Genomic DNA, 25,205 nt, shown 5'->3' on the forward strand with positions numbered 1-25,205 from the left:
GGGTAACATGTAATCATCACCACATGAACCTCTGCACCATCCCCGGCTCCTGCGGCCACACAAACCCCCAGTTCAAGAAAATGTACCCCGTCACCACATTCACAACCAAGAACCATGCCGTCTCCGCCCACAACGCCTTGTTATGCACCTCGCCCTCCTCTTCCCTGCTCTCATCCTTCCCCCCCTCCTTCTTCTTTGCCGCCGCTCCCAGCACCACATTCTTACCCACCGAGTTGATCGGGAAATGCAACCGCCACATGATCCACGGCACGATGAAGTACCGCGGCTCCACCAACGGCGCCGTCACCAAATTCAACGACGTCGTCGCCAACCACACCAGCACGAAGCTCGCCTGACACCCCTCCTCAACCAGATCTTCGCTCCTCACGTCCTCGGGAAGCTGCAGCTTCTTCCCTTTCCCCTCATCCGTCTCCTCCTTCTTATTCGCCTCCCCCTCTTTCTCCTCCTCCTTCCCCTCCTCCTCCGCAGCAGCGGGCACAGCCTTGATCCTCTCCGCAACCGCCAAACGGCCGCCGGACCCCAGCGCCTGCATGCACGCCCACGCACCCAGGACATACACGGGCGCGGCCGCGTACCACAGCGCCGGATGCAGGCGCAGGATGCGGAAGATGTAGAAGACGTAGTGGCGGTTGTCGGCGAGGGTGAAGGGGTGGACGACGGTGTTGAGGTGGACGGCCGCGCCGGCGACGAGCGTCCACGCGGCCAGGACCCGCGCGCGGGGAAGGAGCCGCCTCTGGCCGGGCTGGACGAAGGCGGCGAGCGGGGAGGCGGGCGGCACGAAGGACGGCGGGAGGACGGCGAGGAGGGCGGAGAGGATGGAGGGGAGGAGGATGGGGAAGGAGAAGAAGAGGGTGTAGGGCCAGATGTAGAGCATTTGCGGCGTGTGTAGGGTGGCGACGTGGTTGGATTTGTCGCCTGCGTGGATGGGATGTTAGTGGAAGGGGGGGTTCTTCAGCAGAAGGTAAGGCGTACGTACCGAGGACGACGCCGCCGTTCCAGGCTACGAAGCCGCCGAAGAGGGCGATGAGGGCCGTGTAGGGGGCGATGGAGTAGATGACGGTGACTGGATTTCGCAACGCGGCTACGGCGAGGGAGATGACCATCTTGAGGTAGTCTGGAGGACTCGAATCAGTGTCTCATCCGTGGCCTTGGAAAGATACAGGGCTTCTTACCCTCGATGAATGCGTAGCGCACCGGCTTGTCATAGACAGACATGTACAGCAAGCTGTTTTTGAGTACGTCTCCAACCGTGTCTTCCCTCGCGTCCTCGGGCGTAGGACGTGCCGACTTCTTGAGCGCCTGCACGACGGCCAGGCCAGCAGGGAAAACGGCGACCCAGAAGATGTTCGTTTGCCTGAAGAACAGTGCGGCAACGCCGAGGACGACGGTGTTGACTACTGATGGGAATTTCATGAATTTGCCGCGCTCTTGCTGCGTCCGGAGCGCAAAGAAGTAGCTCAGCAGCACAAAGAATGTTGACGGAACGTCGGTGTAGTACAGGCCGAAAAAGAAGAAGAGCGGCGGAAAGAGACAGATGTTGAGAGCTGTGTGCACCGCATTGGTGAAAAGAACCGTCTTCTTTCTGTCGGACGGAGCAGTGAGTTCTGCAGTGCTCTTCTGCTTGAGAAGACCATAGAGTCTAGCGAGAATGGAGAAGGAGACTTGAGCGATGAAGAGGGCAAGAGAGCAATTCAGCGCGCGGAGGACGTAGATGTCGCAGCGGCCAGTGACGCGGAAGACGAGGTAGGAGAGAAGATACAGTCCGGGGGGAGTGGTGATCTTGGGGTCCCAGTGGCCGAAATTGCCGCCACAGTAGACCTGTGCTTGACCAACATGAAAGACCTCATCCTGATCACATCAGTATGCGGATAGTCGGTCAATTCCATTTCGACTCACAAGATACGCTTCCGGAACCGCGTCAGAAACTCTCGACAGCCATTCCCAAGACGGAATGAGAAGCAAGGTGAAGCCCAGCGCCAGGACTTTGAAGCTGGCGGACGGGTCCATTCTTGCTGCCGGGAGTTCAATCAATTGACAACACCGCTGGACCACGTGCGAAGAGATGAGCCAAGAGCATGGGAGGGTGGACGCCGACGAGCATTGGCGCAGACCACGAAGCCCGTTCTGCCGGCTGAATCTCGGGCCCGTTTTCCAGTCCGTCGCGTCGCCCTTGACGTACTGCGCGCAACGAACGCGCCGCACATCCCACCGCTCTGCACTACAGCCTGCACACACCATGGCACTCCCTTTACCACCAGGCCTGACGCCGCCCGAAGTCACATTCCTGTGCGAAATGGAGCTCGTGACCGTGATACCGCGCCAACGCCTCGAGAGCCTCGACCTGCTAGGAGTGAGTAGCTAACCCCGCCGAAAAGAAAAAAACGCAGCTTCATATTCCACCCAAAACTCCAACCTGCAGTACGTCCTTCTTTCCCCTCCCCACGAACCCCGCCTCGGAAAGAAAAAAAACCCCCCCTCCAAAATAAAGAGACATCGCTGACCAATTGTTCCCTCTCTCTCCCCCAACAGGGTCCCACACCCGCCCTCACCCCGCCCCACCGCGCCGACCTCCCCCTCTGGCTCGCCCTCCTCCTCAAGCGCCAACGCCGCGCCAACATCGTGCCGCCGCCCTGGCTCTCCCCGGCCTCTCTCGCCGCCATCCTCGAGTTCGAAACCGAGCACTCGCCCGACGCCTTCTCGCCACCACCACCCCTCCCTCCCCCAACAACAACGACGACAGCAACACTCGCAAAATCCCCGCCCTTCCTCCCCAGCGCGACATCCACCTCCCCCGCCACGGCCCTGCCCTACCACTGGCTCGAGCTCGGCGAGATCCTGCTCGACGCCGCGGCCGACGACTTCGGCGGCGGAAGCGGCGGCGGGAGCAGCGGAAGCGAGGCGGACACGGTGCGCCGGCTGATGCGCGACCTGCGCGAGGTGCGCCTGGCCAAGCTGCGGGCGGGCGTCGACGTGCTGGACGCGGGCGGCGGCGTCAAGATGAACGGGGTCGGTGGCATGGAGGTGGCCGAGGGCCGCGGGTTCATCGCCGGCGTCGTGGACGGCATGAGGCGGCTGGGGGTGAGCAGGGAGATGGCCCGGCGGGAGAGGGAGAGGGAGGAGGTGGAGAATGGTGGTGATGGTGGTGGTGGCAGTGGCGGGGGAAGTGGTGGGGGGAGTGGGAGAGGGGGCACCGGTGGTGGGGGGTATTACGATGACGATGACGATGATGAAATGGATTTGTGAGAGCGTCAAAGAAAATGGGGTGTCGTGCTGAGGCGCTTTTGGCGTTGTGGATATGGAGATGGGCTGGTTTTTAGCACTTGACATACCTCCAAGGCATCGGATCGACTGGAGATGCGCGGAAGGGGTCTATTTTGCATCTAGCGATTGAAGAAAAGCATGAGACATGAATGAACAGCCCAGTATGTGAGAATTGCATTGCCAATTGGCGCGCTATTTGGAACAATATGCCAAAATCCCTCCCAGCAAATCGGCCTTCTGGGCTGAACTCCAGCTTCTTGGGAATGCTTCAAGACTGGATGGACGAGACGAGACAAAGCTTGTCCGGGAGACATGCAAACCGAGCGTCAATGCTGTATTCATAATTTTCAAGTCGTCACCAGTGAGCTCTTCATACCAAGTTCCCAGTATCACACGACACGACATCACGACAGCACAACACCCATGCGAAAGGCGTCAAAGAAGCGGGAGCGCCAAACACACGACCTTCGGACGGTCTCTTCATTCACCCTCGTGCTAGCGAAAGAAAAATGAGGTCCAAGCAAAAAATCCCAGCCCAGTCCTCTAGCCAGTCCATTTGACGCCTCCCATGTCGTCCCAGGAAACTTTCTTTCAACGACGCTCGTTCGTTATTGGTATAAAAAAAGATTCCCATTTTTTTTAATTCCCCGAGACTTTAGAACCACCACGCCGGGCCTCCACCGTTTAGTTCCACTCGGAAGTGATTTCCGACATCTAAGCGTCCTCGACGACGGTGGTGTTGAGGCCCTTGGGGTTCTTGACGTTGACGGCCTGGACGTACGAGTAGAGCTTCTCCTTGGCGCCCTCCTCGTCGTTACGCTTGCGGCTGATGCGCACGCGCAGGCGGAACGGCACGCCCTTGATGCCGCACTCCCACACCTTCTTGTTCAGCTGGGGGTCGAGGCGGACGTCCGTGGTGCCCATGGCCTTGGTGGCGAAGGCGCGGATCTCCTTGATGGCGCGGGGAGCCCTCTTCTTGAAGGAGACACCGTGGACCTAATGATTTTCCAATGTATCCGAATCAGTCTTCCGCCCAATGCCACAGGTAGGTGTGTGACCATGATAAGGACTTCACCAAACTGATTTTATGATGTAGGTGTTTTTCAAGAACGTACACGCTTGTGGAGGTGGATGGTGTACTCGCGCGCGACAACGTCGGAGATGGCGCTGCGCTGCTTGCCAGCGGACTTGGTCTTGGTGGACATTTTCTGTCGGTGAGGCGAGACTGTCAGCACTCGAACGATAGTATCGAGGTGTCCTGCGTTGCGAAACGTGGCAAAACGCAGCGGGGACAGAGGCAAGCTTACTGCGAGGAGGAGAGGGTGCTGGTCTGGGGAGGGTTGTCGAGGTTGGTCGTCGCGGAGGTCGAAAAGTTCGCTCTTGGGTATGCGCAGAATTGAGGTGGTGTGGGCGCCTCGCTTACCGAACAACGGCTAAACGTCGCGTAAACTATCCTTGCAACACTTCGCTCTGGTGTCTGCCGGCGCAGTACACGGCACGGCTTGTACCTCTCTCGCTTTATATGCTACTTTTGATTGCGATCCCGCAGTAGCACGATAGGGGCGCCTAAATGAGCACGGAAGACGGTCATGCGCTCCTATACTTCCCATCACGGTTCACCGGCACCTCAGCAGGCCCCCGCACTTGCAACAACGTCACGCTCTCAGTTCACAGAAGCATCTTTGCATCGTTCAAAACAAGAATACGGCTAATTAAAGATAAAGTACGCATTTATGCGTCCATCCCCCGAAACATCCCGCGAAAGACCATCCTAGGTACGCCTGCGAGCCGAAAAAGAATGCCAGAATTCCCCCGGACTCCCCACGTCTCCAATCCAAAGTGTACAATCCTCAGGACCCTGAATGCGTGCTACGAATTGCCCAACTCCCCCAAGTCCCAGTCCAATGCCTCATGGAGTACACCATATCAGTACATCGTAAATTCAAAGCGCCTGAAATCATAATCCCCGTTTGACGCAACCCGTCCGTCAAGCCGTTCGCGTATCGTAATGAACATCGCAAGGGGACGTGCTGATGAATCCCTTCCCCTCCTTCGCCGAGTGATGCTGATTGCAGTATTATTTTAACGATGCCCAATAAGGTCAATGCCGTCCAGAATGTCGTCTCCGTCGGCGTCTTCGAGCTCCTCATCCTCGTCCTCTTCGTCTTCATCCATGCTATCGTCACTGTCTTCTTCTCCGTCATCGTCGTCGTCGTCGTCGTCGTCAGCATCGTCCATCTCGTCGTCTGATGCGCCCAACAACCGGCGAACGGGCGATAAAGACCGTACCCGTTGTAGCATCTCAAACGGCGAAAACGATGATCCGTCTGCGGACGAGGGCCGCATTGCTGCCACCCTCTCTCGTGCCTCGCGTTCCTCACGTTCCGCGAGCAGGAAGTAAGACCCGGAAGTCCTGCGCTCAATGGTATTTGTTGGTGGTGAGAGACAGGGGCGAGGAGAAGACGGCGCAGTCGCAGGGTCAGTGGCGCCAAGGTCCCGCTCGGGCTCGTTGCGGGAAAGCAGACGTAGCTCGTTGGTGTTGAAGGACTCGCAATGGGCGCATTGGTTACCGAGCCAGTGATACTGTGCGGTAGACTTCACGGAGCAATCGTTGCAATGCACGACGACTTTGGTGTCGGCAAACTGTGCAGGCATCGGTTGACTGTCGACCGCATCGCGGACTTTGCGCCACTGCAATTCCATGTTGACGGCGCTTTTCTTGCACATCGGGCACTTGTAGTCAGTCTGCATGTAAGCATCGTAGCAGTTACGATGCATGTAGTGGCCGCATTTCATCGAGACAACGTCGGTAGACGAGGTGAACATGTAGTCCTTGCATATGGGACAGTCGGCGTCTGTGGCCCGTTCAATACACCGATGGTCTTCGGCGAACTTGATACTGATGCAGACGTTGCATTTCTGACCCCTGGTTAGCCTGACCTCCACGTGCTTCGAAAATTTTCACCTACCTTGCAATGAATAAAGTCCTTCCCAAGACCTTCTCCGCGTCTGCAAATGCCACAGTCGGCGCAGTGATAGATGCTCTTGGAGCTGTCGTTGTCCCAGAGCTTGCAAATATCACAGTAATACCAGGCCGACCGCACCTGACATGACCGGCAAAACTCTGCCGCTGGTTGCGGGGTTGCACAAAGCATGCAGAGCATGTTCCTTGTCTTCTGCCGGTTGAGATGGTGGTCTTCTTGTTCGTCGTGACAATGGCGGCAAGTGTACCAGCGGCTGCAGTCGAAGCACTGGATTTTGACATTCCTCTTGTAGTGTTTGCACCCGTAGGTAGGCCCATCGTCCTCCACCTCGTCCTCATCCATGCGAGCATGAACGTCTACCCCGTGTTCTGTTTCGTCTTCGGGATAGAATGTAGGCTTCAGATCCTCCAGCGTGAGGTTCCAAGGATTGTCACCATCGTACAAGGAGTACACGGAGTTCGGGGACGAAACATGCATGTCGGACCGCGTTGAGCTCGGGGTGTATGGCCTCTCATGCGACATGATACTTGACGGCGACGGCGGGCGCGCAGCATGGCCATGGCGAGCATGGTATCCCTCCGTCATCAGGGAGTGCATGCGCCGAGCCTTCTCGTCGCTCGAGACGCCGAGCTTGCGGATCTCATGGATGCGCAGGCGCAGCAGGCGCATGCCGTCGTCGGCAGGCAAGGATTCGGACATTTTGACCTCAGCAGAGGCGACGCCCGCCGGAGGGTAGCTCATTGCGGGGGCAGGATCTCGGCCGGTCTGTGTTATAGTGGTTGCGCTACTGCCCCACGGAGGGCGGGCGGCGTCGGGGGATTCCGCAGCTACTGGGCGAAAGGCTGCGGGGACGCCGTGGGCGGGGTTGCTGGAGCGCTCGTCCTCGAGGGGGAGGCTTGCGGTTCGAGAGGAGGGAGCGGTGGTGCTCGCTGGCAATTGCGTGAGCCGAGCATGACCAGCGGCAGCGGTGGACCTAGGAGGATCCTCGGGCGACTCGTGGGCGGGTTCGGGGGTTTGGCCAGTGGCGAAGTCGGAGGGCTGCGACAGCGCGGTCGCAGGCGGCGGGGGTGCGGCTTGGGCGCAGGCGGGCGCGCCTGCTACAGGCAGCGGAGTTGAGTCTTGGGCGGAGCCATCACCGGCGGAGAAGCTCGTCGTCTCGCGGCGCGGTGCTGGTTTGCGCGGTGATGGGTAGCTCCCGCCCACACGTGATGGGCGGCGGGATTCGTCAGGGATCGCCGTTGATTCGCCATGGCTGCCTGGCCATTGGGAGGCCGTGGCTTCGGAGAATCGGCGAGCGTGACGGACGACGGGCTCGATGAGGAAGGACGAGATGAGGTTGGTCATTAGGAGTCGCAGGGCCCGGACGAGGTCGGCGAGGCATGCGGCGGGCTGGAAACTGGGAACAGAGGGGGGCGCGGTGCGTGGAAAAGCAGCACTGGCTCTCCAACGTGACACGCCTCCGGCCACCAGCACTACTCCCAGGAGGCGCAGGTCCACACATTTTGCCGGTGGCGCTGCGGCCTGCTTGCGCTCTGGCGGGCCTTGGCGGGAGCCGTTTGTCGCCGCCCCACGGCCCATGGTTTGTTCTGAGTTAGAGAGGTCTTCGTACGTGGCCGTGCCGCTTGCAGCTCGAGCTGAGCCCGGCCGTCCGCGCCAGAAGTAAGAGAAGCCTCCATGCAGGGCACCCTACTTTGGGGCAGCTGCATGTTGCTTATCTTGCGGCGGCAACGCCAACAGGCCCAATTTTCCGTGTGCATGACGAAGGCGATCTTCGTGTAGGCGCCCCTGGCATGGTGGAGTTGTTGGGCGCGTCAGCCAGCCCCCGGCCTCGCACAGGGCTGATCAAAGAAGAAGCCGTCAACACCATTGCTGAAACAAAGGGTGGGCGCCGGGAAACGGCATGACCGGGATGGATCCTGCCTGGTCTCAGACGGGCAAGTAGATCAGCGTCTTCTCTGCATCGACTTTCCCAAACGGGCTGTTGGGGCGTATTTGCGGAACCATTGCCGCCACTTTGACACACCGACCTTCGCACCGCAATTGCTTTCCAAGGCCATCGTTAACTCGCGTGGAACTAGATGATTCGTACATTGTGGTACAGTCTTGCTTGTCGAGCGTTGGATTATGCTTTGATGACAGTCATGTTGGACGTAAGCTGACGGGCCCACCCGACTGCAAGAGCGACGTAGGCCTAAGACAACTTTACCATGGGAGAGTGTGAAATAGCTTCTGGGATTGTAGACAGTAATCCGAATTGCCATGCTGATTAATATGACGCAGCCGTCTCGCTGCTCGTCTAAATTTTCCCAACGACCTCCGGGCCGCGGTCAGGCAGCCCTGCAACGTGGGGCAAACATTTCGCCATTCGACAGGCGCCCACCCGCACCCATCCGCCATTCACGTCCGTCCATCATTGAACCAGAGAAAAGAGGACAGCACACATCCACACAAGCCTGCACGCAGCTCCTGCTCGTCAAAACAAAGAGAGAGAGAGAAAAAAAAACATTCGAAGAAGCACCTCAAAACATGGACCCCACCACCGCCACCGATCTCGACCTGCAGGACCTCGATCCCTTCGACTCCGTCCTCTCCCTCGAGGACTCCTACTACACCGAAGGCCACGCCCTCGGCGTCGCCGACGGCTCGCGCGCCGGCCGCATCGAGGGCCGCGTCTTCGGGCTCGAAAAGGGTTTCGAGAAGTTCGTCGCCATGGGCGCCCTGCACGGCAAGGCCGCCGTCTGGGCGTCCAGATTACCACCACCCCAGGAACAGACCCCGGAACAGACAACCACCGCCGGCACAAACAGTCTCCCCCCGCTGCTTCCTTCTTCCGGCGGCAGCGGCAATCCCCGCCTGGCCAAGCACATCACCACCCTGCACGCGCTGTCCGAGCCGGCCAGCCTGTCGACGCAGAACGACGAGGACGCCGTGGCCGACTTTGACGACCGCTTCAAGCGCGCGCAGGCCAAGGTCAAGATTGTCGAGAAGCTCGTCGGCGAAGGTCGGGATGTGGGGGAGCTAAGCGGTGCGGATGTTGATGCTGCGGTGGCGGCTGCTGCTGCTGCTGCCGGTAGTAGTAGTAATTCGGGCGCAGCAAATGCGGCGGAAGCAGCTCCTCCCAAGGGCCCTAAGCGGATTGGGGTGAAGATGGTTCAGAAGAAGGAAGGGAAGCGGGGGGAGGAGAGGAGCATGGAGGACTTTGGGGGGCCGATGAAAGGCCTGAGATCTTGAAAGAAAGAGGAGAGGGGGAACATTGCTTCTAAGATCTCATGTCATGGGCACGCAAAGAACGAGCGAAGCCCAACACGTCGAGGTCGAACTCTCTCATGCGGACTCCCCGCACCAACCAACAGATCCCGCAACTGCAAGACATGACTTGCAGGAACCCGCTTCGCTCACAAACACAACACCGAGAAGCCAATGCGGCTATGGATGCTAGGGTCATGATCTGAGCAGCATCCAATCTTGTGGAGGTTTAAAAGCGGCACAAGCGACGAATCTCCACAACGTCGACACGCCACGGGCAGAGCCACTTCAAGACTGCGAAAGACGGAGCAACATCACAAAGGCATATGCATCACGTCAGGCAAAGAAGTAAGCATATGCATCATTGTGGGGTATAAAGGGCAGGCTATGAGTAGAGCCTGCCGGGGGGCAGACAACCATCGCTGTAGTCCATCCAATGTACAAATGCTCTCTCGCGAGTTATGAAAAGGTTGAAAAAGAAAGAATGAGTCGAAGAGGCCTATCCCCATCTAGAACGCAGGCGTTTCCGGGCCGTACTGGCGCATCCTCCTGGGACTGACGAACCGCAACGTCCAGGGATCCATGCAAAGCCTACATTGCCGTAGTCAAAGGGCTTCTCAAGAGGAATGGGAAAACTACGAGCGCGCCAGATCGGGTGGCCTCCTCCCCTCTCCAGGCAGCAGGAAGCTGAGATCTTACAGGAGGGCGACGGCGCCGATGCCGAAGAGACCGGCACCGAGGGCGATGAAGCCGACGTTCTGGATCTTGTCCGCAGCACCGTTGGTGGGGGCCGGGGTCGAGGTCGCGCTGGCGCCGGAGGAGCCGCTGCCGGAGCCCGAGGCGGCGCCCGGGGTGCTGTTCGACGAGCCGGGGGTGGTGACGGAACCGGTAGCAGAGGCGCTGGCGCTGGCGGAGCCGGACTTGGTAGCGGAGGCCGAAGCGGAGGCGGAGGTCGCTGGTAGCGATCGGATGGGTTAGCGCACCTTTTCTTTTGAAAGAGGAAACACGGGGCCAAGCGAGGCGCAAAACGAGGTGGTGTGAAACTCACAAACAGTGACGCCGGCTTCCTTGCAAACGGAGGCGTAGGCGGACATGGCGTCGGCCTTCTCAGAGCCGCAGCTGGAACCGATGTCGGACGCGACGCTGTCCTTCTTGCAGATGGTCGCGACGTCGTTGGGGTTGGGCTGCGAGCCAATGACGCTGATCAGGCAGGCCGGCGGGGTCGCGGCGGCGGCGATGTTGACGAAGCCCAGGAGGGCGACGACGAGGAAGGTGAGGAGCTTGGCCGAGAACATGATGATGCCGGGTATCTTGCAGATGCAGTGTGTAGGGAACGACTGGAGTGAGGCGCGGGCGAAGAAGCCGGTAAGGAATAAGGTCGGTGGAGTGGGCGATCGACGGAACCAAAGGAGTGTGGTGTGGTGAAGACTGGGACAGGCACGAAGGGAGAGGCACGACAGGTCTGGTGTTTCGGCTGGGGGCTTCCATGCAACCGCGGGCGCGCGAGCCCTGCAGCCGCCCGCTCGGCCAATCAAGACTAGTGCTACATGGCAGGCCTTGGCGGGGGCGGGTCTTCGTTTGATCAGCGCAACAGCGGAGGATCTCCATGCGCTGCTCGCCCAATCGTTCACTCTCTACGCTTCGCGGCCCTGTCCACACCTTGAGCCGTCGTCGCCGTCTTCGGGGTTTTCGGAACACGTTTTGTGCGTACAGCTGCGCCGGATGCAATGCGTTTCTCTCTGGCAGGTCTTGGCAGCTGCTCGTATTTAGATGCCCCCATTTCCCGTCGGCGATCACGGTTAAATATACGCTTCTCCGTAATCCTTATTTGCTAGTATAGGAGTAACCCACCCACCACTCACGACTCAACACCGAAGAGCTCGCTGCTTAGATCTAATCCACAGCCAACAGACCCCATCACTCTCTCACGTCTTATGGTAGTATGAACATACTCGAGCCCGCAACAAGCGACAGAGTCTCGAAGAAGTGTCCGTGCATAGGTCTAGAGGGAATGCGCCACTTGTGGAAATTATGCTTGCTTCCACCATGGGAGAGACGTTAGTTGAGATTCAAAGCCACAGTGATTGGATGTAGCTAACTTATCGTCTTTGAGAAAACCGGCTGAAACTGCCTTTTTGTGCACTGATTGGTTTCCAACTCTCTTCTAATCCACGTTGCGGTAGTCTTCGGCTAGCGCCTGCTTGCAAGGATCCCAAAGCCAAACTTCACCACCGTTCTCCACACTTCTCACATACTGACGCTCACGCACGGAAACCATCGGTAAGACAGGAATGATACGTCACTCTCCTAATCGTACGAAGTCAGTGCTACATCAACATACTACAGTGACATGACACGCCACCTTCACAATTGTACTCACTAGACTTTCAAAGCAATCTTCATAAGGAGGCAAAGGGCTCTATGCGGGAAGCAGCAATAAGTTGTGTCTTAATATCTAACCAGTCTAAGCCAACAGCAGTTCTATGACGCCGCGGCCCTCTTAATCTTGAGTCTCGCTCTTCGATCTCATCTTTCGGTCTTCGCAACTAATGGACAGCAACAAGAAAACGACGAGACCTCCACCGCCGCAAATCTTCAACGCCCCTCAAACCAGAGGAGAGGGAAAAAAAAGGAGCCATCTAATCAAAGCTGCTCTTGAACGTAAACCTCGCCTCCTCGCCCGTCGAAAACGGCACGCCCAGCTCGAACAACCTCATAACGGCGTCGGAAAAGTCCTTGAAGAACGCATCCTGATCCTTCGCGTACCGCTCGACGAACGGGCGGAACTTCTTGTCCTTGATCAGCGCGTAGTCCGTCGGCAGCATCATCAGGCTCTTCGTGCCCGCGTCCTCCAGCTGCTTCGGGCCGTTCCAGCGGCGCCACTGCCAGCGCTCCTCCAGCAGCAGGCGGTAGTAGTCGTTGGTCAGCGTGGTCGGCGAGAAGGTCCAAGGCCCGTCGAAGCCGGAGCGGTCGACGTGGCAGCGGCCGAGCGCGTGCGCGCCCGACAGCGCCACGATCTCGCGGTCGTCCCAGCCCATGCGGCCGAAGATGGCGCGCAGGTGGTTTTGTTCTTTGGACGCGTCCGGCAGCCGGCCGTCGGGCGTGCAGAACGAGACGTCACGGTCGGCGCGCCCCGGCCGCCACGCCACCTTAGGCCCCTGCATCTCCTGGATCGCGCACACGCCCGCCAGCGTCCACAGGTCCGAGTACGAGATCCACGGGAACTGCTGCTTGATCGGCTCGAGGAAGTCGCGGGCGGCCTTCAGGCCGGCGTTGGCGCCGTGGTCGGCTTCCGGGTCGAAGCGCATGGTTGCGCCGTTGGAGCCGCCGGTGCCGGTTTCCTTGTCGTAGCTGCAAAAGGTGTTAGTTGGTGGGGGTGTTCAATGGGAAGAAGTGTTGGTTGGTTGGTTGGTGGTGTTCAACTCACGTTCCGCTGGCGTGCCACGCCAACCTTAGCAGCACGGGGCCGTAGCTGCCATCGTCGTAGTCGTCCTTCTCCTCCAGCGTCTTGGCGATGACATCGTACACCTTCTGGTAGTCCTCGAACTTGGGGGCGAAAGGGCCCTTCTTGGACTCGGTCTGCGCGCCGCCCTGGCTCAGGCCGTAGGCGTAGTATCCCGCGCCGCCGAGGACTGCAAGGGCGCCGACCCAGACGGCGGGGTGGGGCCCGCTCGACTTGCCGCCGGCCTCGGAAGAGTAGCCGCGGCGGGACTGCTGCTGGCGGGCCGCCAGTGCCGGGACGGCGAAGCGGGAAGAGCGGGCGGCGGCGGTTGACCGGACGGACGCGGGTGCGGAGCGCAGGAGCGCGTTGCGGGCGAAAACGGACCTGGCGGCGGAGGCCATTGTGTGAGGGATATGGCGGGAAGTGGTGTGACAGCGGGCGATAAGCAGCTGCTGTGGGAGCAACGAGCTCAGAGATAAGAGCTGCAAGTGAAGGAGGGATGTGGGTATATGGACCGGATAACGAAAGGAAACGAGACAGAAAGCGGTAGACTTGAGGGGACGGCGAGGGGCGGCGGGCGGGCGGCGAGCTTATATCTGGGGGAGAGCTCGCCGATTAGCAAGCTCAGGGCAAGCTTCCTTCGAACGGGCGGGAACGCGTCGCGAGATACCCTCGGGCTGTCGTCAGATCGCCCGCGTGGTGGGTCCTCCGGCTTCGTCTGGGCACCAATCGCCGCGCCGCCATTATGAACACACGTGCCGGATGATGCGATGAGGCCCGATTCCAGCCCCTGCCAGCTTACTCAAGCGCAGCTGTCTCCTGCCGGGCCCGGGCAACGTCCTCTGCCCGTCGTCATGGCCGAAGCCTGTGGCAGTTCGGCGAACAGAAATTTTGACAGGGGCAGCGCGGGCTTAGCGTCAGCGGCCGCCTCCTCTGGGTGCCACGCGCGCAGAGCCGCATTATTACGCAGCAGCAGCGTGGCAGCCGTTGCCGTGCCAGACGAAGAGGGGTCCGAGGGGTCTGAGGCCCCGCCTGGTTGGTCAGACGCGGAGAAGGGGAGGGCCGAGACGGAGGCTGGGTCGCGTCCGGTTGCCAGAGCCGGACGCAGCAGCAGGAGGACCCTTAGCTGCCGCACTTCATCCCGTCTCGCCGCATTTTCTTCCCGCGCTTGGTTCCTGCATCCGCCCGGTGACTCGCGGTTTCTTTCATTATTGTTGCAACGTGGTGAGGTGTCTGAGACAAGAGAGCGTGGCCGCGGGACCCTTGCGACGCGCCCCGCTCCGTAACTCCGTAAGCGGCTGGCTGGACTCTCGCTGCACCGTCCTCCCTGACAAACCAGACTCAGAAACAGCAGTGACAAAGAAAAAAGGAAATCAAACAATCCCATTTCTAATCTTCTGCCCCGAGCGTGCAACAGTGCATTCATTACGCACGCTCAAAAGCAATTGACCGCAGTGCTCGCTGTCTCGCCAAGCTACATGTGCGGAGAAGCTGCAGGGGTCATGACGGATGACGATGTGGATGTTCGTCGACCCGACGTTCCCGGCCCACTCTTTGCCGGCGAGAACGGCCAATGGACGAAGCGTTTTTCGTAAGCAGCGAGCCCAACGACTCGCACACAGACGAGCATGCGCGCAGTCCGTTTATGTCTCCGTGGCATCCCAGCGCGAAAAAAAGAATCGAGCCCATTTAATCCATCCCGCAGAGACGTGTTTACGAGGGCAGTTGAAGCCAAGTGTCAGGACGTAGATCTGACTGAGTTTGAACGCGGACAAATCCATCCATCCGTACGAGAATATTAGCATTATTCTCCAACAGGTCGCAGAGGCTCAAATCTCCTACACCTGCCCTGCTAATGCCATCATGCCATCAACAAGCCGCCCGTCATCACAGTCGTCGCGCGGTCTCACAAACCGAATGGACGACATGCCAGCCTGAATCATCAAACCGACACCTTGCTCAATGCTTTACAAAGACTTTTTCTCCTAAATATATTGCGCCTGAAATGAGAGACCCAGAAGTCCCGTCCATGCATTTACATATTCTCGCATCGTCTCTTTCTGTGTGTGTGTACTCGTCCAAGCTTAAGATATCACAGTGAATTTCCCCCCCTTCTTTCCTTGATCGGACTACCACCGCCACCGCCGCCGCCAACACAACAACTCCTCAGGTTCTTTTCTTTTTTCCACGTCAGATCGGTTCGCTCAATCCGACAGCTCCGCCTGCCTCGTGACCTCCTCCTGGCTCTCCCTGCCCTTCCTCGCCAGCAAGTTCAGCGCGCTGCCGGCCAGGATGAAGCCGCACTGGTCGTGGCTCAGGGTGTGCCTGGTGGCGATGAGCTTCTCCTCGCCCGTGCTCCGCTTCTTCAGCCGCAGCTTGACCTCGCCCTTGCCGCCGGCCTTGAGCACGTCGTACAGGCCCTCGGTGCTGATCTCGTCGCACGCCTCGATCGCGTCGTAGTCGGCCTCGTTGGCGAACGTCAGCGGCACCACGCCCTGCTTCTTGAGGTTGGTCTCGTGGATGCGCGCGAACGACTTGGACAGGATGACGCGCCCGCCGAGGTAGCGCGGCTGCAGCGCCGCGTGCTCGCGCGCGCTGCCCTCGCCGTAGTTGTGCTCGGCCACGACGATCCACTCCTTGCCCTCGTCCTTCCACCGCTTGGCCAGCTCCGGGATGCCGCACGAGCTGCCGTCCGTGTCGTACGCGACGTTGGTCTCGTTGGTCGCGGCGTTGACGGCGCCGATCAGCGTGTTCTCGGCGATGTTGGGCAGGTGGCCCTTGTACTTGAGCCAGGGGCCGGCCGCGCTGATGGTGTCGGTAGTGCACTGGCCCTTGACCTTGTAGAGCACGCGGAGGCCGGAGAGCTCCGAGTCGGGGAAGGGAGCGAAGGGCTCCAGGAGAGCGAGACGCGAGGACTTGGGGTCAACCTTGACCTCGACGCTGGCGTCAGGCTTGCCGGGGGTGGGCAGGAACTCGGGGTTGCCGATCTCGAAACCGGCCGAGGGCAGGTCCTGGCCCTTCGGGGGAGCGAACCTGAAGGGGGTACCAGAGGCAGTAGGGATCGAGTCGGTCATGGGGTTGAACGTGGTGCTGCCTGCATAGCTGAGAGCGGTGACCAGCTCAGGGGAGGCCAGAAAGTTCATCGTTCGTCTGTTGCCGTCGTTTCGGGCGGGGAAGTTCCGGTTGTAGCTGGTGAAGATGGCATTATCCTCGCCCTTCTTGACATTGTCATTACGCGACCACTGCCCGATACAAGGGCATAGTAAAAGTCAGCAGAGAGCGTATGAGAGTAAGGGATCAGAACATACCACAGGCGTTCGCAAGCACGGTACCTCCAGCAGAAGAGAAGGTGTCCAGGGTCTCGTCTCTCTCGAGCGTGGCTCTGATCTGCTCGCTGCCGGGGGTGATGAAGAAGTCGGCCTTGGGCTTCAAGCCGGCAGCGTTGGCTTGCTTGACGAGCTCCTCGGCACGGGTCATGTCCTGGTAGCTGGAGTTGGTGCAGCTGCCGATGAGGCCGGCGCCGAAGGTCGTGGGCCAGCCTCTCTCCTCGACCGTGTCCTTGAACTTGCTGAGAGGGGTCGAGAGATCCGGGGTGAAGGGTCCGTTGATGTGGGGCTCCAGTTCCGAGAGGTTGATGGTGATGACCTGGTCGTACTGCGCGCCGGAGTCGGCACGGAGGAGGTTCTGCTGCTCGGGGGAAGACGCGATGGCGCTGGCAGCGTTGGCGATCGACTCGCGGTAGGTGGCGCCGAGGTAGGGGACGTGTCCGGAGGAGAAGGGGAACAGCGACGTGGTGGCACCGACTTCGGCGCCCATGTTGCAGATGGTGGCCATACCGGTGCAGCTCAGAGAGTCAACGCCCGGCCCGAAGTACTCGATGATGTGGTTAGTACCACCACGCACGGTGAGCTTGCCAGCAAGGTTCAGGATAACGTCCTTGGGGCTAGCCCAGCCGCTGAGCTTGCCCTCGAGCTTGACACCCAGAATCTTGGGAGCCTTCAACTCCCACGGCGCATCGACAAGGGCGTCAACCGCATCCGCACCGCCGACACCAATGGCAATGGCACCAAGACCACCCGCGTTAGGCGTGTGGCTGTCCGTTCCAAGCATCATGAGACCCGGTGCACTGTAGTTCTCCAGGACGGTCTGGTGGATGATACCGGCGCCGGGCGGCCAGAACTCGATACCGTACTTCTTCGCGGCGCTCTCCAGGAAGTCGAAGACCTCCTTGTTGCCTTGGATGGACCGGGGAAGATCGGTGTCCGCGCCCTTCTCGCCGACGATCATGTGGTCGCAGTGGATGCTGGCGGGCACGGCGGTGGTGGGGAGACCGCACGACATGAACTGCAGCAGAGCCATCTGCGCCGACGCGTCCTGCATGGCAACCCGGTCGGGCTTGAGCTTGAGGTTGGCAGCGCCCCGGACATCCTTTCCATTGTTCGTTCCCGTCAGGAGCGACTCCTCGGGGTTGTCGAGATGGGAGTAGAGGATCTTCTCGGCGAGCGTGAGCTTGCGCTCGGAGCCCAGCACGCTGCGGACCTCGGACAGCCTCTTGAGCAGCTTGGGGTAGGGCGGAGTGCGAGAGGCGACGTCAAAGTTCGGCGGCGGCGTGGGAGACTGGGCGGTTGCCAGATGCCGTCTGCTTTGCAGCAGCGGGCGAAGTGGCGCGCTGGCCGATGACTGGTGATGCGTCAGATCTAGATAGCAGCGATGCGTGGGAGCGCGGGTCAGATTCACCTTGGCTTGTGCGATACGGGCTGCCCTGAGGGCATGTGCCCGCATAGTAATTGCCTGGCCTGCCATTGGGAGCTGGTGGCGCGAGCAAGAGTGCAGGTTACGGCGGCCAAAAATTCACGATGGGGCGAGCGAAAGCGGAGGGCGACGGACAAATTGCGACATCGCCATTGGCAGATCTCCACAACCCCCGGCCGAAATCCGGGGCCACGCGACACCACAGTGCACACTTGCAGCTCAAGGGTATCAATTGGCATCTCTATGTTGATCTGCCACCGTATCGTTTCGTCTCTTCTTAAATACTCATCACACATGTCTTTTCTCTCTGTCAACGCCCCAACCAAGAAAAATTCTACGAAGTGTGCACGTCCGCCTTCTCCATGGCCTCGGTAACCTTCTCGATGGCGGGATCAGCCTCCTGCTTCTTCTCCGCCGCTTCAACGCCACCTGCCGCCGCGGCCGCTGCCTTCTTAGCTGCCTTCTTGGCCTTATCCTTTTCCTTCTGTGCCTTCTTTGCCGCCCTCTTTTCAGCCTCCAGCTTCTTGGCTTTTTGGGCCTCTTCACCACCATATGCCTCTCTCCACTCTTGCTCCTTCTCGGGCTTGATCTGGTTGAACAAGTACCCTGCCTTGCCGATCTTGTGACCGGGCTTGATGGTACCAGTAGACCAATGCTCGGGAATGTAAGGCACCGGGTCCACGCCAAGCTGCTGGAAAATACCAGCGATGGGCTCGCCCTTGTCAGTAACGCCACCGCGCGCAGTCGCAGGCATGTAAGGCTCCGTGACACTGGAGAGGAGGTAGATGTGGTTCAACGCCATACCAACGACAGCGGCGCAACGTTCCGGTTCCTCGGAGAACAGTCTGTTGTCCAGCTTGTTGTCCTGCAGCAGCTTGTTGCCGAGGGCCGAGATATGAAGTACTGTCGAAAGACCAGCCTTCAGCTTGACATTCTCGAGGTGGCCGATGTAAGTCTTCAGCAGCTCGTTCACAGCCTCTTCGTGCTTCTTCAGGTACTGGTCTTCGTCCTTGTACTTGGTGTAGTCGGGAACAACTACCAAGGTTCAGTCAGCATTTGACTTTGTAAACAAGTGTATTGGGATAACTTACCAGAGTCGTACTTGGCAGCCACGAACTTGATCACACGGTTAACGAAGTTGCCAAGGTTCTTCAGTAGGTCGTTGTTGTTGGCGTCAATGAAGTCCTTCCACTTAAACTCGGAATCGCTGGTCTCTGGCCGTCTCGAGAGCAGGTAGTATCTCCACACGTCGGAAGGAATCCCGGTATCCTTGGCGTTGTTGCCGAAGACACCAACGCCCTTGGACTTGGAGAACTTGGTATCCTCATAGTTCAAGTACTCGGTAGTGGACAGATGGTGGATCTTAGTCCACTTGTCGCCCGTACCAAGCTGCGAACCGGGGAAGATAATGGTGTGGAATTGGACATTGTCCTTGCCCATGAACTGGTAGAGCTGGACATTCTCCGGGTTCCTCCACCACTTCTCCCACTCGTCGGTGTAGGTGGCCGTGATGGAGACGTAACCGATACAAGCATCGAACCACACGTACATGACCTTCTCCTCGTAGCCGGGAAGAGGAACAGCGGTACCCCATTTCAGATCGCGGGTAATACCACGGGGCTTCAAGCCCTTGTCGATCCACGACTGGGTGATCTGAATGCAATTGGACGACCATTTGCCATCAACACTGGCCTCCTTGAACCACTCCACGATCCGATCCTTCAATTCGTCTAGCCGGATGTACACATGCTTTGTCTCCCTCTTGACGGGGGCAGCGCCGTCCAGCTTGCAGCGAGGGTTGATAAGGTAACCGGTGGCCTTCGCCTCGCCAACCGGCTCGGGCTCGTCGGAGGAGGCGGGGGCTTTTGCCTCGGGCTCGGGCTCGAGCGGGTCGAGAAGGTTACCACACTTGTCGCACTGGTCGCCACGGGCACCAGGGTCGCCGCAGATGCTGCACTCGCCCTCGACAAAGCGATCGGCCAGGAAAGAGCCGTGCTGCTCGCAGTAAGGCTGGACGGTAGTCTTCTCCTCCAGGTATCCGTTCTTGTGGAGCTTCATGAAAATGTCCTGAGCGATATCGGTCTGCTGCTGGGTGGGGGTGCGGCCGAACTTGTCGAAGCCGATGTTGAACCACTTGTAGACATCGGCGTGGATCTTGTGGTACTTGTCGCACAGCTCCTGCGGGGTGAGGCCCTCGTCAATGGCCTTGGTCTCGGTGGCGGTGCCATACTCGTCGGAGCCGCAGACGTAGAGGGTCGGGTAGCCGCGTGCCTTGCAGTAACGCGAAAAGACATCGGCGGAGAGAACGGAGCCGATGATGTTGCCCAGATGGGGGATGTTGTTGACGTAGGGCAGAGCGCTGGTGATCAGGATATTTCGCTTGCCATCCTGCGGCAGGATGGGCTGGGAGGTGGCCATGGTGGAGTGTGGAGAATGAATGAATGGTGGTGTCAAAGATGGGCTCAAAAGTCGCCGACAGAAACCTAGGTGACTCAGCTCCAAATTCCCCGCCGCTCTGACGCGAGCCCGCCCCGCACTAGTCCGAAAGCGCTCTAGCATCTCGAGCTCCCAGACTCCGACTCCCGTCCGACTCCGACTCGATTCTCTCCCTTCATCAAGGAAAAAGAGTGTCGTCGCACCACTCGCAAATGAAACCCGAGAGCTCAGCGTCAATCACATACTCAACCCTCCGATGGTAGTACGAGCCAAAGCAACCTCCACGATTCACACTCTAGTTGCTATCTCCCAGTTCACGCCACCCGTGACCTGGCATCTCCGATGAATATACAACGGTCTCATCGCGACATCGCAAGCACCTTGTCCGGTGTTCGAGGCTGGGGCACAACCGCTGGATGCCCTAGGTATGCCAGAAGATCGGCACCAAGATGCGGGCAGCCCAAGGAATGAGGCAGCCGACAAAGAAGCCGACTGTGAGCCCGAGCGCAACAAGACCAGTCCACCTCCGGACCATTGTACGTGCCTTTCGGCGTTCCTGTCCGAACTCTTCCTGACACTGCAGAGCGGTGCTTTTGTAGCGATCACTGCGCCATCAGACGTTAGTGTGGAGTGATGGTAGCCATTGTTTGAGACTCACATGATGTAGTTGCTGGCAGGGAAGCCACCGAGAGGCAAGAATGCGGACCCGACTATCAACCCAGGCCAGGTGCCACTGATGATCAGAGCGATGGATTCCAGGATGCCCATACCGCACCCGACAGCGAATGACATGACAAGGGCATCAGCAAAGAGCCGGGTGACCTGTGGTGGGACGCCGATATTGGTTCTACGTCGCAACGCGTTGGGAGTAGGCTCTGCTCTGATTGCGTATTTCTCGGGGTCGTCGACATCGCTTGAATACCTGACGAGGAGATTTTTGTAGCCTTGAGTGTGTATTTCAGCATGATAGGTTTGCCATGCACGTTTCAAGTAGACTCACCCAAGGTCTTCCGAGCAGCGCAGATCGGACGCATAACGGACAGGCCCGGGTGAGTTGACTTGGTTGCGGCTGGCTGTACCGTCCTGCCATCGACTTGCTTGCCAGAGGCGTAGCTTGTGGTCATGTTGAAGTTGAGTAGATGATGAATCAATTAACGAATACTCTTGCGGCTGGCTAATGTGGAAAGCCAGCAGATTTGCTACGAGAAATGAAGGCTTTTGGCCTTTGGACTAGACGAGACGTCGCTTCCGGGAGTCGTTGCGCCGCTGCCTTCAACCAAATGTGACGTAGCACTTGCTATGTCGAGCGTGCAGTACAAGAGGGCAGTCGGCCTGTGCGCGCTCTTTCCTATCCCAAAGACCACAGCACGATACGAAAGCAGCCAACGAACATTAATGTGTTCCACGAACGGCTCTAGCTGCCATGGAGCTGCGCCAATGTGCCTTCCTTGATGCACTCCATCAACAGGCAGGGCAGTAGTTCTGTTCTGACCCTCAGCCTACAGCAAACGAGTAATGATCCTAATCCACCACACCCGAAAACGCCCCATATGATAATCTGTGTCATCTGCCTTGTGCTGTATCGAGTGGAGTCCAAGCATGTTGATTCACGTCTGAGCACTGACCAGGAAGCGGAGGCAGCAGATTCGCGGTTCCTCGTTTGCTTTGCAGATCGTCCACCGTCTCTTCCGTCTGCTGACCAGTACACACAACATACGGCATGGATCACCGCAACAAACACGCAAATCCAAGGTCGAAGCACTTATCGGACGCGTGAGGGCTGCGTACGCATGATATCGAAAGCTCACCCGGCACATCCTCCCCGATCACACGCAAACGGTAAAAGGGGGAACAAACTCCACAAACCATCTGTTACGGTGGGCCCGGCGAGCGCGTGCTAAATCGAGGTCATACGCACTGCCCACTCCGACGGTCCAGACTCCGAGAAGTTGGTGGAGAAGTCGAAACGCCTATCTCCTTTGCGCGAGGCACGAGTAGAATCCCCAGTGACATTTTTATCATCGTCGAATGAGCGACCGCGCTCGATTCAGAGGGCATGTGCCCATCCAATCGGCTGACCATGGTAGACGCGGGCTCCGCGTCGATCAACCGCCGGCAACGGTGCGTGCCGCCGGCTGAGGCTCCACCGTGATCATCACGCTGCGCGGCGCTTAGACTCGACGGCGTCAGGCACCACCATCAGTATAAGTTTTCGCAATGGAATTGGATACGTCTCAAATCACCAGCCAGCATCTTTTGCTCAGTTTCATCATCTGTCCCCGTCAGTTGCGAAACATTTCGTTCTTCACGCCATGCTTTGCGACACTTGTCACCGGATGCTGCGGCATCAAGCGGGCTTGCGGGAGAATCGCAGGGTCGAGTTACGTTTCGACCACCACGAACGGACCACAGCTCTCCGCCAGGCAGCCGATCTTGGCTGCTCGATATGCTCGGCACTGGCGAGGCAACTGGAGCGGGAACACGTCGATCTGGAAGATGACCGATATATCGATCTGCAAGCCGCTCTGGCCTCGATCTGCGGAAGCGGGTGGAAGAGCGGCTACTACTCGTTGGATTTCCTGCTGGATGGGCGGTGGATGCGGACGTTTGCTCTGAGGCCGCGAGGTGAGTGGATGCTTGGGCTTGCATGTCGTCGTTGTGCACTGGCTGATTTGCGCAACAACAGCGAGGCGGTGGAGCTTCAGGAGAAGGAAGCAGCATCCGGCGCACACCCATTCCACAGAGGTTTTCCGGCTCGCACAGCGCTGGGTCTCGGTCTGCAAATGCGCCGACGCGCAACAAGATTGGTACCCGGACCGGCTACTGGATCTGGACGCGATCAAGCGCGCCGTCGCATCTGGAGATGAGGCCAGCCCGAAGACCCGGATCCACCTGCTGGAGAACTCGCCGGACTGGAAAGTCGCGGAGGCGCAGAAGACCGAGAACAATCGGTATGTGACGTTGAGCCATTGCTGGGGCGGAGAGGCGCCCCTTCGGCTCGTCGCCAGCAACCGGAAAGAGATGATGACGCGCGGAATCGCGCTCGAGGATATGCCGCCGACGTTTCGCGACGCCGTCGTGTTTGCGAGTCGCCTGGAAGGCGTTCGGTACATCTGGATCGACGCGTTGTGCATCGTCCAGACAAGCAAGAAGAACGACGATCGTCTTCATGCCGACGACTGGCGCACGCAAGCGGCCCTCATGGACAAGGTGTACCGCAAATCCTACCTTAACATCTCTGCCACTGCCGCATCGGACAGCTCCGGGGGCTTGTTCCGATCCAGGAACCCGGAATTGTTGCGCGAGGATGAGGTCGACCTCAACGTGCAAGACTTGCTGGAACTCGACGATGAAGAGGACGAAGGGAGAGGGCGGTCGCTGAAAGATTGCGTAAAGGCCAGCGTGCGGACCGTCTTCGGTTGCTTGCAACAGGCTCGACGGAAGAAGTACATGAAGAGATGTTCAGTTGTGGACGTCTCTTTATGGGATGACCTGGTCGAGGACGCCGCGATCAACAAACGGGCTTGGGTCTACCAGGAAAGGCTGCTGGCGCCAAGAGTCGTGCATTTCTGCTGCGACCAGGTTGCATGGGAGTGCTCCGAGCGTTGTTGCACCGAACGCTATCCAGAAGGTGTCCCTGGGCTTCAGCTCAAATCCGGCGTCATCGTGAGTGAGGACAGACTGAAGGACCTCGACCCCGAAGGAGATGGAGATCTCCTGCAAGATACCAGCGTGGAAGAGTTCAGCGACCTGGAAAAGGATGTGCCCAGGTTCCACGCCTACGAGCTTTGGAAGCGGATTGTCGAGCTGTATTCGCAGAAGGAACTTTCCCGGAAGGGAGACAAGTTGATGGCACTTGCGGGCTTGGCGAAGTTCTTCTTCGACACGAAGCTGGCCCAAGGGTGGCCGACTGCGCAACAGAAACAACATCCGTATGTCGCTGGGATGTGGCGAGAACAGTTGGAGGGCCAACTCCTATGGCGCGTCGAGCCGCGCTTCGAGGACGGCTGGATCTACAACAACACTCGACGCCACCCGCTGCGTGCACCTTCCTTCTCATGGGCTGCGCTCGATGTACCAAACGGTGTTGCGTGCGGCGAATACAAGGACCAGAATCTGCTCTTCCGGGTCGAGGACGTTCACATGAGATATGTGGACAACCGGAACAAGTTTGGGCTGGTCGAGGGTACCGGGTGCCGCCTCTTGCTCGATGCTCGCGTCATCCAGATCGAGTTGCGGGAAATCGAGCCGGACTTCATCACACCGTACGGATGGTGGATCAGTGGCAGCGTCACGCCGTCGTTCCGGGACATGTATACGGATGTTTATCTGGACAGCCCTGCGGACGACGGCGATGTCTTTGAGCCTGGCGCGATGATATTTTGCATGCCTGCTGCGACCGGTGAGAGGGGAATCGAGCAAGCTCAAGCTCATTGCATCTGCCTCTTGCTGCAGCTTACAGGGAAGGATCAGGGTCGTCGGGCTTTCAAGAGGATTGGGCTGGCGAGGCTGACGGACTATGAGGGCAGAAAGCTTCAGCAAGAGCTGAGAAGCGTGCAGCCGGAGAAGATGTATCTCTATTGATAATTTGTACACTTGTAATCTCATGCAATGACGAAGTACACGGCAGTAGTAGTAAATTGTTCATCGAAGACATCGAGTTTCAGATCAACGTAGCTTCTTCCTGCTGTCACGGATCGTGGTCGTGGGTGATTGGTTCTTTAAGTTGTACCCCGTCAGAAGTGAGGGATTGGCTAGAATGAGATGAAACCGCTACGTGGGTGAAGATGCTCAACGATGAGTAGGAATAGCGACGTGATGGACGGTTACCCAAAGAGTGAAATCGTGTTCCAAAGGAAAGGCCGGGGTGAAGAAAGGTCGGCCGGGGTCCGTGCAGCAGCGGGCCGAGTTGTGGGGAGAGCTCTCTGCACGCTCCTCTCCCACTGCTCATCCCTCCGCACATCATCTGGCCAAGGCTGGCTGCAACTCGCGGTGCCTGGGCGATTGAGACACCAGGCCGCCGCATGCATGGCAGCCGGCCCGTAAGCGGGGTCGAGGAAAGC

General features: G+C 58.8%; 12 protein-coding genes across 12 annotated transcripts; 3 read left to right on the top strand and 9 right to left on the bottom strand.

Annotated features, from left to right (window-relative positions):
- Positions 1-16: 16 nt before the first annotated feature.
- ALG10 (glucosyltransferase) lies at positions 17-2,028 on the bottom strand (the record flags this gene model as incomplete). The annotated part of the gene is made up of 4 exons (XM_066773384.1): positions 17-936; positions 998-1,135; positions 1,194-1,869; positions 1,918-2,028. 4 exons carry the CDS (start codon positions 2,026-2,028, stop codon positions 17-19), a joined length of 1,845 nt encoding a protein of 614 aa, XP_066635951.1.
- Positions 2,029-2,314: 286 nt separating this feature from the next.
- PSF2 (DNA replication protein psf2) lies at positions 2,315-3,264 on the top strand (the record flags this gene model as incomplete). The annotated part of the gene is made up of 2 exons (XM_066773385.1): positions 2,315-2,323; positions 2,551-3,264. 2 exons carry the CDS (start codon positions 2,315-2,317, stop codon positions 3,262-3,264), a joined length of 723 nt encoding a protein of 240 aa, XP_066635952.1.
- Positions 3,265-3,996: 732 nt separating this feature from the next.
- RPL31B (60S ribosomal protein eL31) lies at positions 3,997-4,487 on the bottom strand (the record flags this gene model as incomplete). Its single annotated transcript, XM_066773386.1, has 2 exons — positions 3,997-4,278; positions 4,398-4,487. The coding sequence occupies 2 exons, from the start codon at positions 4,485-4,487 to the stop codon at positions 3,997-3,999; spliced, it is 372 nt and encodes a 123-aa protein (XP_066635953.1).
- An 877-nt stretch (positions 4,488-5,364) lies between these two features.
- Positions 5,365-6,393, bottom strand: SLS55_001899 (uncharacterized protein; the record flags this gene model as incomplete). The annotated part of the gene is made up of 2 exons (XM_066773387.1): positions 5,365-6,137; positions 6,387-6,393. The coding sequence occupies 2 exons, from the start codon at positions 6,391-6,393 to the stop codon at positions 5,365-5,367; spliced, it is 780 nt and encodes a 259-aa protein (XP_066635954.1).
- Positions 6,394-8,792: 2,399 nt separating this feature from the next.
- SLS55_001900 (uncharacterized protein) lies at positions 8,793-9,497 on the top strand (the record flags this gene model as incomplete). Its single annotated transcript, XM_066773388.1, has 1 exon — positions 8,793-9,497. The coding sequence occupies one exon, from the start codon at positions 8,793-8,795 to the stop codon at positions 9,495-9,497; it is 705 nt and encodes a 234-aa protein (XP_066635955.1).
- A 710-nt stretch (positions 9,498-10,207) lies between these two features.
- On the bottom strand, positions 10,208-10,807 carry SLS55_001901 (uncharacterized protein; the record flags this gene model as incomplete). Its single annotated transcript, XM_066773389.1, has 2 exons — positions 10,208-10,467; positions 10,561-10,807. 2 exons carry the CDS (start codon positions 10,805-10,807, stop codon positions 10,208-10,210), a joined length of 507 nt encoding a protein of 168 aa, XP_066635956.1.
- A 1,344-nt stretch (positions 10,808-12,151) lies between these two features.
- Positions 12,152-13,355, bottom strand: CCP1 (heme peroxidase; the record flags this gene model as incomplete). Its single annotated transcript, XM_066773390.1, has 2 exons — positions 12,152-12,863; positions 12,940-13,355. The coding sequence occupies 2 exons, from the start codon at positions 13,353-13,355 to the stop codon at positions 12,152-12,154; spliced, it is 1,128 nt and encodes a 375-aa protein (XP_066635957.1).
- Positions 13,356-15,158: 1,803 nt separating this feature from the next.
- Positions 15,159-16,186, bottom strand: ACO2_1 (aconitate hydratase; the record flags this gene model as incomplete). Its single annotated transcript, XM_066773391.1, has 2 exons — positions 15,159-16,143; positions 16,179-16,186. 2 exons carry the CDS (start codon positions 16,184-16,186, stop codon positions 15,159-15,161), a joined length of 993 nt encoding a protein of 330 aa, XP_066635958.1.
- Positions 16,187-16,251: 65 nt separating this feature from the next.
- Positions 16,252-17,859, bottom strand: ACO2_2 (aconitate hydratase; the record flags this gene model as incomplete). Its single annotated transcript, XM_066773392.1, has 2 exons — positions 16,252-17,593; positions 17,852-17,859. 2 exons carry the CDS (start codon positions 17,857-17,859, stop codon positions 16,252-16,254), a joined length of 1,350 nt encoding a protein of 449 aa, XP_066635959.1.
- A 181-nt stretch (positions 17,860-18,040) lies between these two features.
- Positions 18,041-20,124, bottom strand: SLS55_001905 (uncharacterized protein; the record flags this gene model as incomplete). Its single annotated transcript, XM_066773393.1, has 2 exons — positions 18,041-18,741; positions 18,798-20,124. The coding sequence occupies 2 exons, from the start codon at positions 20,122-20,124 to the stop codon at positions 18,041-18,043; spliced, it is 2,028 nt and encodes a 675-aa protein (XP_066635960.1).
- Positions 20,125-20,796: 672 nt separating this feature from the next.
- On the bottom strand, positions 20,797-21,266 carry SLS55_001906 (uncharacterized protein; the record flags this gene model as incomplete). The annotated part of the gene is made up of 2 exons (XM_066773394.1): positions 20,797-21,086; positions 21,143-21,266. 2 exons carry the CDS (start codon positions 21,264-21,266, stop codon positions 20,797-20,799), a joined length of 414 nt encoding a protein of 137 aa, XP_066635961.1.
- Positions 21,267-22,728: 1,462 nt separating this feature from the next.
- On the top strand, positions 22,729-24,726 carry SLS55_001907 (uncharacterized protein; the record flags this gene model as incomplete). The annotated part of the gene is made up of 2 exons (XM_066773395.1): positions 22,729-22,735; positions 22,886-24,726. The coding sequence occupies 2 exons, from the start codon at positions 22,729-22,731 to the stop codon at positions 24,724-24,726; spliced, it is 1,848 nt and encodes a 615-aa protein (XP_066635962.1).
- Between the last annotated feature and the right edge of the window lie 479 nt (positions 24,727-25,205).

This window comes from Diplodia seriata (assembly GCF_021436955.1).
Source record: "Diplodia seriata strain FDS-637 chromosome Unknown scaffold_2, whole genome shotgun sequence".
NCBI lineage: Eukaryota > Fungi > Ascomycota > Dothideomycetes > Botryosphaeriales > Botryosphaeriaceae > Diplodia > Diplodia seriata.